Source organism: Ammodytes marinus (assembly GCF_949987685.1).
Source record: "Ammodytes marinus genome assembly, chromosome: 5".
NCBI lineage: Eukaryota > Metazoa > Chordata > Actinopteri > Uranoscopiformes > Ammodytidae > Ammodytes > Ammodytes marinus.
This window is the reverse complement of record NC_137234.1, coordinates 27,733,052-27,750,657: the sequence shown is the minus strand read 5'-3', so window position 1 is coordinate 27,750,657 and position 17,606 is coordinate 27,733,052. Positions and strand designations below refer to the sequence as shown.

The window sequence follows — 17,606 nt, the reverse complement described above, 5'->3', positions numbered from 1 at the left end:
TGTATTACAAATTGATAGAATGATCTGGCTATTTAACACTGTTTGACCAGCAGGGGGGGTCGTTTTGTGATCAAATCGGTTCAAATGAAGCCTCGAGAAATGAACCTTTGAGAAATTAACCTTTTTGTGAACCATTTGGCTTTAAGGCTTCAAAAAGCCTCATCTGGCCATCACTAGGGTCAACACACGAACAGGCAGGCTTGATCAGGATGCAGGAATAAATACAGACCGCTGGAAAGGTGAGTGAAGACACTAAGACAATCTGGCAACTGACTGAGGGAAATGGACTGAGATATATACTGGGGCTGATTAACTGATGAGGAGCAGGTGAGTGTGGGGCAGACCAGGTGAATGCATTTAACGGCTAGTGCAGAGCAGGAGGGAGTGGCCGGGTCTGAAATGACATGAGAGTTAGTGGAAAACCAGGAAACAGACATATGAAAAAAAAAAAATTCTGGCTGAAGTTGTGACAACATTAGGGATTTTCTTTTGATGTAGCTTCTCCATCCTTCTCCATTAAAATCCTCCTACATTTTTAATAAATACAAATCAGATTAAACATTGATCAAAAGTAGTAGAAGTCTTAAAAAAAGACTTTATACTGCCTTTATCTTTGGTGTGTTAAAATGTATTTCTAGGATATTCTCTGTGTTGTCTGCATGTGGAACATCTCCATCTCACGTCCTCCCCAATCCTTCATCCTTGTACAGCATAACAGGTCTTTGTATTCCCAGCCAGTAGCAGCTGTCCACAAGGAAGTGGTGGGAGACAGACGACTGATACTCAATGACTCATTCATGCAGGAGGGTCAAATACTGCAGAACCCAGTAACCTTAGGTGAATTTGTGGGATTGTTTACAGGATGTGGCTGACACAATTATGTATTGTTGTCAGTGTCAACAAATCCCATGAAAAGACCAAAATCAGCAATTTATTAATCTGGTTTACCATGACTGTGGCACTCGACCCATTTATTCCCATTGAACATGGAAAACCAAGTAACACGTATACACTTTAATTTAAATACAACTTCTTAAAATGCTTTCCTGAAACAGCTGAGCAGCAGTGATACGCACATTTAAATTTGGCAGGAGTAAATGGCACATTTGTTTGGGAGTGCCTTTAGCTTTGGATGTGGCCCAGTAGTGACTATTTTCTGGCACCAGGTCAGGGGCCGTAAAGAGAAACTGTGTCAGGAAAAATCATGTTGTAACCATCTATATTATTTAGCCTATCAATCTCTGCTGAGGGATGGTTTTATATAGAGTGTCCCACTCCCAGCACACTCCAGTAGTTGAGACCTGCAAAACATATTTTTTAGCTGGTTGCCTCACTCTTGGGTTCAAGACAAGGCGACAGAGACCATTCCTTTAACTGTGCATGCATTTTTGAACGAGACATGGGCAAAGGTCACTCATCGTTTTTTAGCTTAGCTCTAACACTGGTACTCAAAGGGAGCATTAGCTTGCCTCCACTGACAGTCAATTATAACATCACTAAACGGTCCAGTGTGCTTGTTGGGACATTTTTATTCACAAACCACTGCAGATGTGCTTGCCAGTAGGTCAACAATATAAAACGTCTGTGTTGACGAGTAGATGCATACATACTGCACAGTTTCAGCGCAAAGTAACATGGTAAATGAACGGTGTATTAACATGCCTACAGGAGCCTTGAGTGATGTTGTAAAGTTGATCTTCTAACTGATGGGGTTGGCAAGCTAATGCTCCCCTTGACTACCAGTGTTTGAGCTAAGCGAATTGGCAATGAGCGACCTATTTAGCGATGAGCTGACCTTTGCCCATGTCTCCTTCAAATATGCCACGCAGTTAAAGGAATGGTTTCTTTTCTGTTGCCTTTTCGTGTACCCGAGAGTGAGGCAACAAGCTTAAAACAAGCTATTCCTTTAAGTAAGAGTAGTAATAAAACACTGTGTGAATAGGTGTTGTCGTGTTGGTTAAAGGGGTTTGAAGGTAGGCAATTCATGTATCAATAATTCCTGTGACACAATTATGGTTTGATATCAACTGCCACAGATAAACTGTGTATTTTGGACCACGTGGGAAATGAGTTTTGCTTCCAGTTTGGGCCTCAGTGTGGACTCTTAGGAGAGGGTTACATTAGGACATGGAAGAGGCCATTTCTAGGTCCAAAATACAGAGTGTCTATTTCTCTCACTGGCACAAACAGCTGTCATCGGTGCCAAGCTCATTTGCTGGTTGATTTTGTGTTGGCATTTCTTCCCTCCAGATCCCGTCCTTGAATGGCATGGAGGAATAATGTTGTTAATATGTTTATCAGCGGCGATTTCTGCCTTTCATATCAGGCCAAGAAATGGGAGTTGTATAACTACCCATGGGCAGAAAAGAATGTGCAGCTGGTGTTTCATAGCTTTTTGCTGAAAAAATTGTAATCCTCCCCTGCTTCTCTGGGGAAACAAATCTATCCTCCCTACTTTTTCTGTTTCAGGTGGCTTGTGCATCAATGTGGATTAAGGAATAGAATTCAACGTAAAATAAAACGTAGAATCCAAATTGGATTTATTAGTTTAACATACAAATTGATATAATTAACATAAATATAGTAAACATAATTACAAGTGGCGGCCTGCCATTTTGTGACTCAATAAAAACTCCAATAAGGTTCCCAAAATATACCAAATATATCAGGGGGAAATTTATAGGGAAAGTACATATTAATTGAAGCACAAGTTCCATCATCATGCAAACATCATTAAGCATCAGAATATGCACCTATAGTGTCCGATGCATTACACCTGTACAGTCTAATGCAATCCAATTCAACTGTTCAGTTATGCCATAAAAGTCTACTCTTGATGCCTGTTATGTTCCTTTTTTGCAGACAAACTCATAGAGCCAATAACTCGATTGCTTATCATAGTGTTGATTGACATAGTAAGCGATGGGGTTGCACCAGACTGCTTTATATTCAAAATAGAAACAGCTCTAAATTGTACAGTACACCACCGCCTTTAACTTAGACATCAATTATAAATATAACATTGAATTCACACATTATAAGCATGATGAGCTTGGCAAGGGTAGATGTTGTGTCAGGGATGTTTCTGATTTGTACAGGTGCATCTGCTGGTAGGTTTGAAACAAGACAGGAAAGGAGGGGAAGTATCTGGGCTGGTTTCAATTCAAAAAGGTGCAGTTTGAAGGATAAAGGAATCTGCTGAGACAGGTTTAGTCGAGGTGGATAAAAAACTACTTTATTTAAGACAAAGAACAACTCAAGCCTGCTTCGGACTAGGTGGCCAACCTGGTTTCCCAATTCAGTCTATCCCAGTTCAGAATGTGTCATAACGAAATACACCTCAGAGGGCACTCGTGGTAGCCAATTTTCATTTCCCTTCAGTAGTCAGTCTGGGTGTGCGGTATATTCTTAGGTTTTCTCCGGACAGATTTCTGCCGGTCCAAACAGCGAACAGAAGGAGTGTCTCAGAAGCCGGCGCATGACATGGTTGGTTGGCAGACCCAGAGTGGCACTGGGCAGATCCAATAGTTTTAAACTTCAGCAGACACCCACCTTCAGGTGAGTTAACATTTGCCAATTGAGCGATTCCAGACCTTCTGTACAAATTAAATGTAGTAGGATGGTCTGGTAGAACCAGGCTACACTCGTGGTTTAGTTAGAGAATCCCCCTAGAGGCTTATTCCTCGCAGAGGACCCTGGGCATGTCCTCCCCTTTTTGCCCCATTTCAACTATCTCTCTAAAAGTCTGTCTAATGAAGTGCAAAATGGCCAAAAGATTATCTTAAAAAAAAAAAAAAAAGCAGGGAAAATTGTATGATAAAGGATCAATTCTATACATTGAATTCAGTCAACATCTGCTCTAGATTTGGTTGGCTGACAATGGCCTTACAGACTACAACAGATGCACCTGTAAATCTCTTGTTAAGTTTTGTACCTAATCAACACTAGAAACTGACAGGATATATGTGTCCTAACGTGGTATGCCCACATACCATTCCCTGTTGTTTTGCTTCTCTCCCGCTTTCCATTGCTGTCTGGTTACCTTGAGTCTAATAGACTTCCTTCCTCTGGACCGTCCTACTCACACTCTTTCACACCCAACAGAGGACAAGACAACAATGGTAAGTGTGTCAAGGCCAAGCTGGGGTACGGAGCAGATAAAAACTACAGGTTCCCAGAGCCTGACAAATAATACCTAGTGCGCCATCCCCATCTGGACACTCCTGTCTGTTCCTCCAACCAGACACATAGAACCAACCGCTGAGAACAGACCAACTCCAAAGCAGCTGATCCATACACTGACCACCAACGCTCCTGCAACATGTCCCTTACGTTCGTTGTGCTGACGATGCTTCTGGGCTCTTCAATGGTGATTGCATTTGTCTTGCAGCCATCCAGGAAGGAACATGTGGCCTCTGCAAACTTTCCTGTTTCCCATCAAAGGTCCGTATCAAACTGTATGTGCCCATGCAATGTTCTGGTTGAGTTTGTAGTGTGCAGAGACATTTTGAAACACTGTGTTGGGTCACAGAGGCTTAGGGTTAGGGCAATTGCTTGACAGATTCCATCATTTGGACTTGATACGCTCATGCTAAAGTTTTTCTACTTGGAATTAGGGTTTGAAAAAATTCAGGGTCACTTTGACTCTTTGTTTTCCTAGGAATATTGTGCATCTGCAATGTGCTTCTACCGTTCATTGAAGGCATTGAGAGAGTGAAGATTTACCGACCATGTCTGGCATGTATTTAAACAGACTAGCTACTGACTAATGCACTTCTTGATAAATGTCCAGAATATCTTCTATGTCCATGTATCTTTCTTTCTATCTATTTTGAATATTATGTACCAGCTAAAATAACACATGTGTTGGATGCTCAGGTGCCAGAGTGAGTCATTGGAATCCATCAGGAAGGCTCTCCTCATGGCACTCCACTTGCAGGCCGAGCCACAGCTGCCTGCTGGTGGGCTGGACGCTGTCCAGGAGCAATGGAGGAGCACCTTCACTAACACTGCTCATGGAGCCAATCATGCTGCAGGTAACAGGAATCCAAACTTTAAAGTTAGGACTTTAGTTCCTTTTCCAACCCAGCCAAAAGTCTAACTCCCTCTCCTTTCACTATGTGTCCTTATTCCATGTCCTTCCAGTTCCAGCCATCTCTGGATACTCTGTGTCACCCGATGGTGGAAACAGCACTGGCCTGAAATGCTGCTCCTTGGCCTCTGAGATCTTCATGAAAGGTACACAACATTGTGTGTGTATCAGTGGTGTGCACATGGACAGGTTGGGGGCTACTGGTCTGCCCTTTTTTAAGTCATTATTCAAAACATTGTATTTAACCTTTCGGAGAATAGGACTTCCAAACTTACCCTGAGGTCATACAAGATGAATTGGAGGTCATAAAAGGGAAATGTTAGCAGCTTAAGTGCCCCTTCTGGTGTGCCATTAGAGCAAGGGTCACTCAGGATCACCCTAGTAGAACTGAGCCTATCTGTTTTACCATCTAAAGGGGCACCCTGATGGGATGCCTTTTTTAAAGTTTTTGCCTCTTCCCCTTAAAGAGTCTGTGCACACCACTGGCGTGTATGTTTTCATGCAAATCGACATGACATCTATATATGAAGCACTATGCTAAGTCAGTTCTTATATTTGCAGATCTGGGATGGGACAGCTGGGTGATCCATCCCTCCAGCCTTACCATTGTTCACTGTGCACTCTGCAACCCGGAGGCCAACACTGTGAAATGTCCATCATTCCACACCAACGTCAAGGATGCCGAGTCACAGGTATCATTCTCCAAAGCCCCAATTACCTCATATTGTACTGATTGACATTTACATTTAAAGATACATTTGTACTGCTTTCTTCTAAAAATGCAAAAACACCTGGAAAATTCCCATATGTATGACGTCTTATGGACTAGTAAACTTCCTCCTGTCGGATGCATACATATTATATTTTAAAACACTTGATTAAAGGTAAAAGTATTGCATTCAAAAACTTAACTAGAACTATTAAAATATTATCAACAAAATGTGCTTAGAGAATCAGTAGAAATAAAGTCAAATGAATTAATATGCATCAGAATGATGTCCTATTATTGTATTATATATAATGTTGCATTCTTGTGTAAACAGCATTTTAACATTGTAGATGCTGTTGTTGTTTTTAAATAAAGCTTATGGAAGACTGTTTATTTAATTTTAATTTGCAAAAATGATTCATAATTGATCTGTAGCGTATATAACCCACTCACTATAGCTTGCAACAGTTGTTTGTATTTGTTTCATTCTTCACCAGTTTGTCTTCACCAAAAAACGGTCTAAATAAACTGAACTTTGCACTTAAAGCAGCTCATTCTTTTGTTGGGTCTTGTCTGGCAACTGTGACACTGTGTTACCATGCCTGACCTCTCCTGTCTTTGTCCCCCTGCAGGTTCAGGTGCTGTGTTGTCGGCCCACTTCTGAGGAAATGGTGCCCGTTGTCTACGTGGACGAATCCAGCACCGTCGTCATCTCATCTGTTCAGCTGACCCGCAGCTGTGGCTGTGGCCATGAGCAGCCCAGCCAAGAGTAAACCTTTGTTTACTAATGTGACACCTGGCCAACCTTATATAGGCTACATAATATTCAGGCCTATCATTTCTCACAAACAGTAATTCTGTGGACTATATCTCTTTAGTATTAGGTGTTATCTTTGCAGCTTGTATTCAGCACTGAGCGTGGGAACCAAGGCAAAGTCTCGGCTTAGAAGTAAGTTTCTGCATTTCTGTTTCTCTATTCGAACCAGAAAAGACGATAGTGCCAACAAGGATTTATTGAGCCAGCCTTACATAAAATATAGCAATTATTTATTGGAGTGGTAAAACTTATCTAGTGTGGTTTTTTTTACCAATAAAAAACCCATTTAATTTAAATTTAAGTATTTATCTCATGCAGAAGGCTGCAAAGAACTGGATGGGAAATGAAATATCATGCACAGAGCGCTATTTAAAGCTACTAACGGTTACTGACTGTTCCCTTCAAAAATGTGAGACTACACAGAGCCAAATCTTCTCACAGGCCAGTTGTCTCCTAAATCATCTGAGAAGATACTTTTTCCTCTTATAGGTCAAGAAGTCTGTTCAAACCCAGGAGGCAAAGGTCATACGAAACATAGTTCAATGGTCACGCATCAACTGGTAGAAAAGATAATGGGACTTTACTGCACAGCACAAGAACATATTGTAGTTTTAATAGTGGCTTTGCCAAACAAAACCAAACAAATTGTGTTGTGTGCTAAAGAAATAAATAAAAGTGATATCACATTCAAGTGCTCTACTGTGAGCAGTAATCCATATGAAGTCTAAATGGTTTAGTTGATTGTTTTAGTTTTATACCTACTGATTCAGATTTTCACTCAAGGTGCCTTTCAGTTTTTATATTCTTTGTTTGTATCCATAGCATTTAGTTTGATTTAAGTTTTTAATATGTGTGTTTATATGCATTTTCATTGGCAGAGTTATTGTTTTTATTTTCACTTTCACTATTTTGACCATTTCTTATCATTTGTGCTTTTGACCCTGCTCTGACAATTGAATCATCTTTACTGATTAACTGATTACCTGCTGATTATTTTTGAATAAAGATTATTAAAACACTTATTTTGCTTCACTGGCAAAGTTTGTTTTGGAACTAAAGTTATAAGAAGGCATTTACTTGTTCAGTCTAGAATAGAGGGAGGAAAATAAAAGAGGAAGAAATGCTGGCACTGACCGCCAGCGAACCAGGCGTTAGTGAGGGAAAGAGCAACATGTGGCGCACTTCTTAAATGGATAGCAGTTGCTGTGGATGCATTTGCACTCTTTTCCTGGCTGCAGAGGATGCCCTTATGAATCTGAAGTTGTGCAAGCAAGATAGAGGAAAGCAAGATCTAGATCAATAGCTCAACATTGCCAGCATTTTCTTTTTTGAAGCATTGATACTGGACATAATGTCAAAATTTGTCATGTTGTGGATGTCTTTTGGCATATTGTTCCCCATTCTGCTGGCTGCAGAGGCAGCTGCATGTTTAGAGAAGGAAACGCTGCTGCAGCCGATCTCCAACACAGTGACACAGTTGACGGACTGCTTGATGGAGTGCACTGGGATGACGTACATCAAAAAACTGCAACTTCACGACAATCATAATATACGGCTTCAGGATTCCACAGAAGGTAAGGAGCCACTCTGCAACATTTTCTTTAGAGTGCTGTAAAATCACTTATCTTAAGTGGGATTAGGTTTAAGAATTAAGACCTGAGCTAAATGTTGAGACATTATCAGTAGTGGAAATAGTTCTCTTATGCAAATCCATTGCTGCCTGACTGACATAGACTTGTTTAACATTGCACATTATTTGATCTGCTGGTGTAGGCCTTTATCAAATCAATTGTCCTCCTAGGAGACCTCGGGGAATACTGTTGGTCTACGGAGATACAGTGCAACCTTGGAGAGAGCTATCATCGTGCCTATGTTGTTTTGCCTGTGGATGTATCACGAGTTAGAGATGGGATGCTGCAAGTCAAAGCCACTGGCCCCACTGCCACCATGCTGCAAGCACACAACAGCCCCACCACAATCGCAGAAAGCTGCGGCGTCCGTTACGAAGTCACACAGCACTTCAGCACAGAGCAGACAGGGACGTCATTCTGTGTACAAGTAGTGGCCCAGGGAGACACCCTGGGGGACATGGTCCTTAAATGTCCCCCCTTTCTGGTCACCTTCTGGCAGAGAAATACAAACCAATCCAAACAAGAAGGTGGTGGATAAAATCTGGGTGATGGATGCTGATTTAAGATTTGAGTATAAGGATATTTTACTTTAGTAAAAGTAGCAATACCACTAAGTTACAAGTAAATTCCTTGAAAATGTAAAACTGTAGCTACGTAAAGATATGTTAGTAAAATAATGACCACATACTTAAAGTGTGAAAAGTAAAAGCACTCATTGCTAAATAGAAAATTGACAATTTTACTATCATATTTTAAGATTATTATTACTCTGGGGTTGGCAAGAGCGTTTTTTTACCGTTTGAAAAATACCTAGACTTATAGATTTAAAGTTCAATTTATCATTTCAGCTGATTTTTTTGTAAAGTAATATGTGGAATCAAATAAATGTGGATAGAAAGGTATGATAATTCCCCCGGAAAAGGGTTCAAATAGAAGTGTTAAGTAGCATAATAGTACCATCCGATGCACCCACATTATTTAGTTATATACCAGTATACTGCATATATCCTTTCACTGTCAACAGTAATTTGCTCCTAAAATGCTGTTCTGCTTTGTCAAGAAATATTTAGTATCAAAGTTAACATAATCTGTCTTTGGAAATGCTTGTCTGGGAGTTACACCCTTTTTATGTTTCATGTCTGAGTTGTGAATATATTTGATGGCATTTGAGCATAGAAGCAGGCGTCGATCACTTTGCTTGTATGAATCCAGCTTTGTCGAGCACGAAGAGACTTTAGATGTAAAATCATTATCATGATCACCGTCATCAGTTCTCTGCTGGCAAATGCAACCGGAGTGATTTGAAAGTTCTCAGTGACACGAAGAATGTAAAAGAGATGTTAGTGTTTGGAAGTGTGTGTGGCGATATTAAAACATCTATTTCCTTTTTCAGTCACATGTTTTTTTGTGTTTATGTGGGGAAAAAAAAGAAAGATATTTTATTACTCTTATGCAGAACTGGGAAAAGTTCTGGATAAGGGGAGGGGTGTGCAGGGGATCTGTCCCCCTCAATAGAAGAGAAACATTTGTTCCCCTTAAAAAAATTAAGACAGACAGCTCCCTGGGGGTAAAAACATTAATGTATCATTCTGACCTGTAACTATATTTCCCAACTATTTCAGACACCACTTAAGTGTACTGTAGCACCTTAACCTTGCCGCGCTCCGCCTCTCATTGCAGTGGCTTCCGACTTACCTTGCACAACGCCAAGCGTTTACAAGTGTATTAATAAGTAGCTAGCTTGTTTAGCCCAATACACTTAACTTTCTTATCTTTAGGCTTTCTGAATTAGATTTTGTCTTGTGTCTATGGATGAATTCCAACATTATCTTGTTTCTAACTTTGGCCTTAAGTATAGGCTACATTCATGATTCCTTAACAAAAAAACCATCCCCCCCAAAAAAAATTTGTTTTGTATGGTTTTGAATGTGCAGAAACGTTTGAAAAATCCAGGGGCAATTCAGAACGCCTGAGAGCCTAACTGCATTCTATTCCACCTGAATGTTGTCTTTTCCTTTACAGAAATACTTAAGACGTTTGCACCAGAAATGTCTACGTTTTTGATGCTCTAAATCTTCTGCCTGATGTGTCCCCCCAAATGTTGAAAAAAAATCTATGCCCAGTCATGTGTAGTTAGTAGATCAGTAAGTGAAAAACAAATTTCACCTACCCTTGGTTGTTTGGCCAAATGTATGCTGGGCCTGCTCTGCTTGTTCCTGCTCCACTCAAAAGAAACAATATAGTGCCACCTAGTGGTTATTATTTAATCTAGTGGGTATCAGACTGCGAATCCTTCACACAATCCAGCCTTCGGATGGCGAGCTTGTTACATGTCTCATGTGTATTGGGATATACAGTTTTTCTCAGTTGCTTTGGTGCTTTTCTCAGATCAGAATGAAAATTCTCATAACTACTAGTTCAACCTCCACAACATTTAGTCATTTGAGCACATCATAGTAGCAATTTCTCCTACCTCTGAACAAATTGCAAATGCTTTTGGACATGTATCAGTTGCTTTCATACAATTCTCTGCTGTTTTATAACATTGTCATTTGCTTATGTCATGTCAGTCAAAATGAACTATACTTATGGATGCTGAATAGTCGTTCTCAATAAAACTAATAGTCTTCATTTCATTGCTTGAGTCATCACATACAAAATTGTTGAACTAGTTATCAAATTCTGTCAAGCAAATTTTACACACAACATCTGCTGACTTTTTTTAGACACTCTTTACAGGGACAGAGGCCAACTCAACAAATATGTTGTGTGGGATGATGTCCGTTTTCACCACTCACATCTGGTCACACAGTGGTTTGCAGCACATGACAGAATGCTGGTTGAATATCTCCCTCCCTACTCCCCATTCCTTGATCCGATAGAGGAGTTTTTCTCTGCCTGGAGGTGGAAGGTTTATGACCGGCGTCCACATGCGCAAATGACCCTGCTAGCAGCCATGGATGCAGCATGTGACGACATTACAGCAGAGTCATGCAGAGGGTGGATTCGCCACTCCAGGAGATACTTTCCTCGCTGCATTGCAAGGGATAATATCCAGTGTGATGTAGATGAAAATATGTGGCCAGACAGACAGGAACGTCTGGATGTGCCAGAATGATTTACATACATATGTTCAGTTACAATATGTCCTGTTACATTGTTCATATTTGTGCATAGCTGGGTGTTTTTTTATGTTTGTTCTAAATAAGTGACTGAAGTGTATTTTTCTTTTGCACAATGCTGTAGAATTGCAAAGAGCATATACAGTAAAAATGTGAAACATACGTATTCAGTGTCTTGTACTCACTTACTCCCCTAACTACACCAATGTGTAACTTTACTGTAGGTTTCAAATGGCTGTACAAGTAGTGTATAGTGCTGTCTTGAGCATTTTCAGGTAGTGTCACCGAGTTCTGACCTTTTTTTGCATTGGAAAACACCGAGAGAATAAACTTTCATAATGAAAACATGACAAAGCCATTTGACTATCTTGTTCATAAACGATGGTGTCAAGACTTCTCATTTTGATGACACTGGCAGTTTCATTGACATAAATACTTGCTTTTGAGGAATAGACTATCCATTTTGAGCAAGTGACGTACTTTTGCAGGTTATCCACTAGGTTTTGCAGTTTGCACTAATTGTTTTGAGAAATGCACTAACTGCTGTGCAAATGTTAATAGTGATGTGAGAAAAGCACCAAAGAAGACTGAGAAAAACTGTAATAATTCTCTATGATATAGGCCTAACATGCAAAATATGAAGTGGAAACAGTTGAAACATCTACTAAGATATAGGAGTTTTTATTTTATGTATATCAATAACCAAAATACTGAACAAGTAGGCCTACTGCCTGAATCAGTTCCTTAAACAATGACTAAACTGACTACAAAACGTCAGCTAAAATACTCTCTGTGTGCCTTGCCGTGTGTGTATCCAAACACAGACACTGAAATTCCCAAAGAGAAAAACAGCTCAATGTAAATCCATAAAAACTGCATGTTTATGTTTTGATCCCATGGTGAATTAGGGATAAATGAATGAATGTGGTAATATTAGACATTCATCCTGTTCACAGATGTTTGGTGAATTTTAGCATTATAGGCCTGAATAGCAAAGATACCCCAAATGAAAACGACTCGAGGAAAATGTGATACATTTTTTTATTGTTATTAGTTGTAGGCCATAGGTAAGGAAACCATTCATGAAACATTCGGGAAAATCATAAAAAAGTAAAATGTCAAGGTCTAAGAGCAGGATGAAGATATAATGGGAATATTTATGACTGGATTAATCAAGGTTTTAACACTATTTTATGTGACCCCCTGCTGCAATTTCACAGTGTCAAGTGTGCTCTCTTGAAGAACACATTAAATTAGGTCTACATCTTTGAATAACATACAAGGGTTTAGTAGCCCTATTATCCATATTATGGGTTACAAGTGTTTCAATCATCTGTAAAAATGTATGACTAAGAAATGAGTTAATCAGTAGCATACAGGTGATTCAATTGTCAGAGCAGGGTCAAGCAATAACCTTTTCCATTGGATCTAAATGTATTTCGATACAGTCCATGTGGCATATCACAAAAATAAACAGAATGTGTTAAAGAAATATAAATAATCACTATTGAGCAATGTAACCAATTATAAGAAATGGTCAAAATGAGACAAAACAAGAACTCTGCTAATGAAACTGTATCTGAACAAACATAATTAAAAAAACATTTAAATCAAACTAAATGCTTTGGATACATGTACATAGAATAACGAAACTGAATGCACCTTGATTAAAAATCTGAACCTATGTATGTAAAAAACTAAAACAATCAACTAACCATATGGCTTACAGTAGAGCACTTAGTCTAAATGTGATCTAAAAAAAGTATATATAGTATATATTTATATATTTAGCACACAACATTTGTTTAGTTTTGTTTTGCAAAGTCACTATTAAAACTTCGGTATTCAGTATTGGCCCCTTTATATTTTTAACCAGTTGAAACATGAAAATCAAACTTTATGGAAAAGCACAGCACAGTTCATACCCAGACATACTTGTTACTATTTTAGGTGCAGGGAGTTCCGCTGGTGGATACAATCATCTCCCATAACCCTCCCTGCAACACATGTTTAAACATCAAAGCAGCAATTGTAATTTGCAAATTCCATTTAACAACTATCTTTTTCATTTGACCTTTGCACCCTTCATTGCACATGAGAGAAAAAAATAATTTTCTCAGATGAATGCAGACAACTGGCCTGTGAGAAGATAATTGGCTCTGTGTTTTCCCACATGTTTTAAGGCAACTGTCAGAAATAATTTATCTATTATAAATAAAGATATTTATTGAAAGAGAAATTGGCACTATTTCACATCGATATCTCTGAAGCTCTCAGCACGAGAGAAATACTTAATATAGACAAATGTTTGTTTTTTTATTATTGGTATGCAAAAAAACATCGAAGACCAAATCATGGTGAAAACACAATAGATCAGTTTAACCACTCCAATACAAATGTGCTCAATTGTTTGTAAGGCTGGCTCAATAAATCCTTGTTGGCACTGTCATCTTTTCTGGTTCGAATGGAGAAACAGAAATGCAGAAACTTACTTCTAAGCCGAGACTTTGCATTGGTTCCCACGCTCAGTGCTGAATACAAGCTGCAAAGATAACACCTAATACTAAAGAGATATAGTCCACAGAATTACTGTTTGTGATAAATGATAGGCCTGAATATTATGTAGCCTATATAAGGTTGGCCAGGTGTCACATTAGTAAACAAAGGTTTACTCTTGGCTGGGCTGCTCATGGCCACAGCCACAGCTGCGGGTCAGCTGAACAGATGAGATGACGAATGATAAGAAACGGTCAAAATAGTGAAAGTGAAAATAAAAACAATAACTCTGCTAATGAAAATGCATATAAACACACATATTAAAAACTTCAATCAAACTAAATGCTATGGATACAAACAAAGAATATAAAAACTGAAAGGCACCTTGAGTGAAAATCTGAATCAGTAGGTATACAACTAAAACAATCAACTAAACCATTTAGACTTCATATGGATTACTGCTCACAGTAGAGCACTTGAATGTGATATCACTTTTATTTATTTCTTTAGCACACAACACAATTTGTTTGGTTTTGTTTGGCAAAGCCACTATTAAAACTACAATATGTTCTTGTGCTGTGCAGTGAAGTCCCATTATCTTTTCTACCAGTTGATACGTGACCATTGAACTATGTTTCGTATGACCTTTGCCTCCTGGGTTTGAACAGACTTCTTGACCCATAAGAGGAAAAAGTATCTTCTCAGATGATTTAGGAGACAACTGGCCTGTGAGAAGATTTGGCTCTGAGTAGTCTCACATTTTTGAAGGGAACAGTCAGTAACCGTCAGTAGCTTTAAATAGCGCCCTGTGCATGATATTTCATTTCCCATCCAGTTCTTTGCAGCCTTCTGCACAAGAGAAATACTTAAATTTAAATTAAATGCGTTTTTTATTGGTAAAAAAAAACCACACTAGATAAGTTTTACCACTCCAATAAATAATTGCTATATTTTATGTAAGGCTGGCTCAATAAATCCTTGTTGGCACTATCGTCTTTTCTGGTTCGAATAGAGAAACAGAAATGCAGAAACTTACTTCTAAGCCGAGACTTTGCCTTGGTTCCCACGCTCAGTGCTGAATACAAGCTGCAAAGATAACACCTAATACTAAAGAGATATAGTCCACAGAATTACTGTTTGTGAGAAATGATAGGCCTGAATATTATGTAGCCTATATAAGGTTGGCCAGGTGTCACATTAGTAAACAAAGGTTTACTCTTGGCTGGGCTGCTCATGGCCACAGCCACAGCTGCGGGTCAGCTGAACAGATGAGATGACGACGGTGCTGGATTCGTCCACGTAGACAACGGGCACCATTTCCTCAGAAGTGGGCCGACAACACAGCACCTGAACCTGCAGGGGGACAAAGACAGGAGGGGTCAGGCATGGTAACACAGAGTCACAGTTGCCAGACAAGACCCAACAAAAGAATGAGCTGCTATAAGTGTAAAGTTCAGTTTATTTAGAACGTTTTTTGGGGAAGAATGAAACAAATACAAACAACTGTTACAAGCTATAGTGAGTGGGTTATATACGCTACAGATCAATTATAAATCTTTTTTGCAAATGAAAATTAAATAAACAGTCTTCCATAAGCTTTATTTAAAAACAACAACAACATCTACAATGTTAAAATGCTGTTTACACAAGAATGCAACATTTTATATATAATAGAATAATAGGACATCATTCTGATGCATATTAATTAATTTGACTTTATTTCTACTGATTCTCTAAGCACATTTTGTTGATAATATTTTAATAGTTCTAGTTAAGTTTTTGAATGCAAGACTTTTACCTTTAATCAAGTGTTTTAAAATATAATATTTATGCATCCGGCAGGAGGAAGTTTACTAGTCCATAAGACGTCATACATATGGGAATTTTCCAGGTGTTTTTGCATTTTTAGAAGAAAGCAGTACAAATGTATCTTTAAATGTAAATGTCAATCAGTACAATATGAGGTAATTGGGGCTTTGGAGAATGATACCTGTGACTCGGCATCCTTGACGTTGGTGTGGAATGATGGACATTTCCCAGTGTTGGCCTCCGGGTTGCAGAGTGCACAGTGAACAATGGTAAGGCTGGAGGGATGGATCACCCAGCTGTCCCATCCCAGATCTGCAAATATAAGAACTGACTTAGCATAGTGCTTCATATATAGATGGCATGTCGATTTGCATGAAAACATACACGCCAGCGGTGTGCACAGACTCTTTAAGGGGAAGAGGCAACAACTTTAAAAAAGGCATCCCATCAGGGTGCCCCTTTAGATGGTAAAACAGATAGGCTCAGTTCTACTAGGGTGATCCTGAGTGACCCTTGCTCTAATGGCACACCAGAAGGGGCACTTAAGCTGCTAACATTTCCCTTTTATGACCTCAAATTCATCTTGTATGACCTCAGGGTAAGTGTGGAAGTCCTATTCTCCGAAAGGTTAAATACAATGTTTTGAATAATGACTTAAAAAAGGGCAGACCAGTAGCCCCCAACCTGTCCATGTGCACACCACTGATACACACACAATGTTGCGTACCTTTCATGAAGATCTCAGAGGCCAAGGAGCAGCATTTCAGGCCAGTGCTGTTTCCACCATCGGGTGACACAGAGTATCCAGAGATGGCTGGAACTGGAAGGACATGGAATAAGGACATAGTGAAAGGAGAGGGAGTTAGACTTTTGGCTGGGTTGGAAAAGGAACTAAAGTCCTAACTTTAAAGTTTGGATTCCTGTTACCTGCAGCATGATTGGCTCCATGAGCAGTGTTAGTGAAGGTGCTCCTCCATTGCTCCTGGACAGCGTCCAGCCCACCAGCAGGCAGCTGTGGCTCGGCCTGCAAGTGGAGTGCCATGAGGAGAGCCTTCCTGATGGATTCCAATGACTCACTCTGGCACCTGAGCATCCAACACATGTGTTATTTTAGCTGGTACATAATATTCAAAATAGATATAAAGAAAGATACATGGACATAGAAGATATTCTGGACATTTATCAAGAAGTGCATTAGTCAGTAGCTAGTCTGTTTAAATACATGCCAGACATGGTCGGTAAATCTTCACTCTCTCAATGCCTTCAATGAACGGTAGAAGCACATTGCAGATGCACAATATTCCTAGGAAAACAAAGAGTCAAAGTGACCCTGAATTTTTTCAAACCCTAATTCCAAGTAGAAAAACTTTAGCATGAGCGTATCAAGTCCAAATGATGGAATCTGTCAAGCAATTGCCCTAACCCTAAGCCTCTGTGACCCAACACAGTGTTACAAAATGTCTCTGCACACTACAAACTCAACCAGAACATTGCATGGGCACATACAGTTTGATACGGACCTTTGATGGGAAACAGGAAAGTTTGCAGAGGCCATATGTTCCTTCCTGGATGGCTGCAAGACAAATGCAATCACCATTGAAGAGCCCAGAAGCATCATCAGCACAACGAACGTAAGGGACATGTTGCAGGAGCGTTGGTGGTCAGTGTATGGATCAGCTGCTTTGGAGTTGGTCTGTTCTCAGCGGTTGGTTCTATGTGTCTGGTTGGAGGAACAGACAGGAGTGTCCAGATGGGGATGGCGCACTAGGTATTATTTGTCAGGCTCTGGGAACCTGTAGTTTTTATCTGCTCCGTACCCCAGCTTGGCCTTGACATACTTAACATTGTTGTCTTGTCCTCTGTTGGGTGTGAAAGAGTGTGAGTAGGACGGTCCAGAGGAAGGAAGTCTATTAGACTCAAGGTAACCAGA

The 17,606-nt window shown here is 39.6% G+C and overlaps 2 protein-coding genes and 1 long non-coding RNA gene across 3 annotated transcripts; 2 read left to right on the top strand and 1 right to left on the bottom strand.

The window, feature by feature from the left end:
* The first annotated feature begins 4,272 nt into the window (after positions 1-4,272).
* Positions 4,273-6,976, top strand: LOC307250746 (growth/differentiation factor 6-like). The gene is made up of 5 exons (XM_080027918.1): positions 4,273-4,443; positions 4,879-5,036; positions 5,146-5,238; positions 5,654-5,784; positions 6,434-6,976. Exons 1-5 carry the CDS (start codon positions 4,322-4,324, stop codon positions 6,572-6,574), a joined length of 645 nt encoding a protein of 214 aa, XP_079884044.1. The 5' UTR covers positions 4,273-4,321; the 3' UTR covers positions 6,575-6,976.
* A 792-nt stretch (positions 6,977-7,768) lies between these two features.
* On the top strand, positions 7,769-9,645 carry LOC307251276. Its single transcript, XR_013844895.1, has 2 exons — positions 7,769-8,192; positions 8,420-9,645. It is a non-coding gene; the product is annotated as an uncharacterized lncRNA (long non-coding RNA).
* A 5,434-nt stretch (positions 9,646-15,079) lies between these two features.
* On the bottom strand, positions 15,080-17,318 carry LOC307250594 (growth/differentiation factor 6-like; the record flags this gene model as incomplete). Its single annotated transcript, XM_080027710.1, has 5 exons — positions 15,080-15,220; positions 15,858-15,988; positions 16,404-16,496; positions 16,604-16,761; positions 17,197-17,318. The coding sequence occupies 5 exons, from the start codon at positions 17,316-17,318 to the stop codon at positions 15,080-15,082; spliced, it is 645 nt and encodes a 214-aa protein (XP_079883836.1).
* Positions 17,319-17,606: the final 288 nt, after the last annotated feature.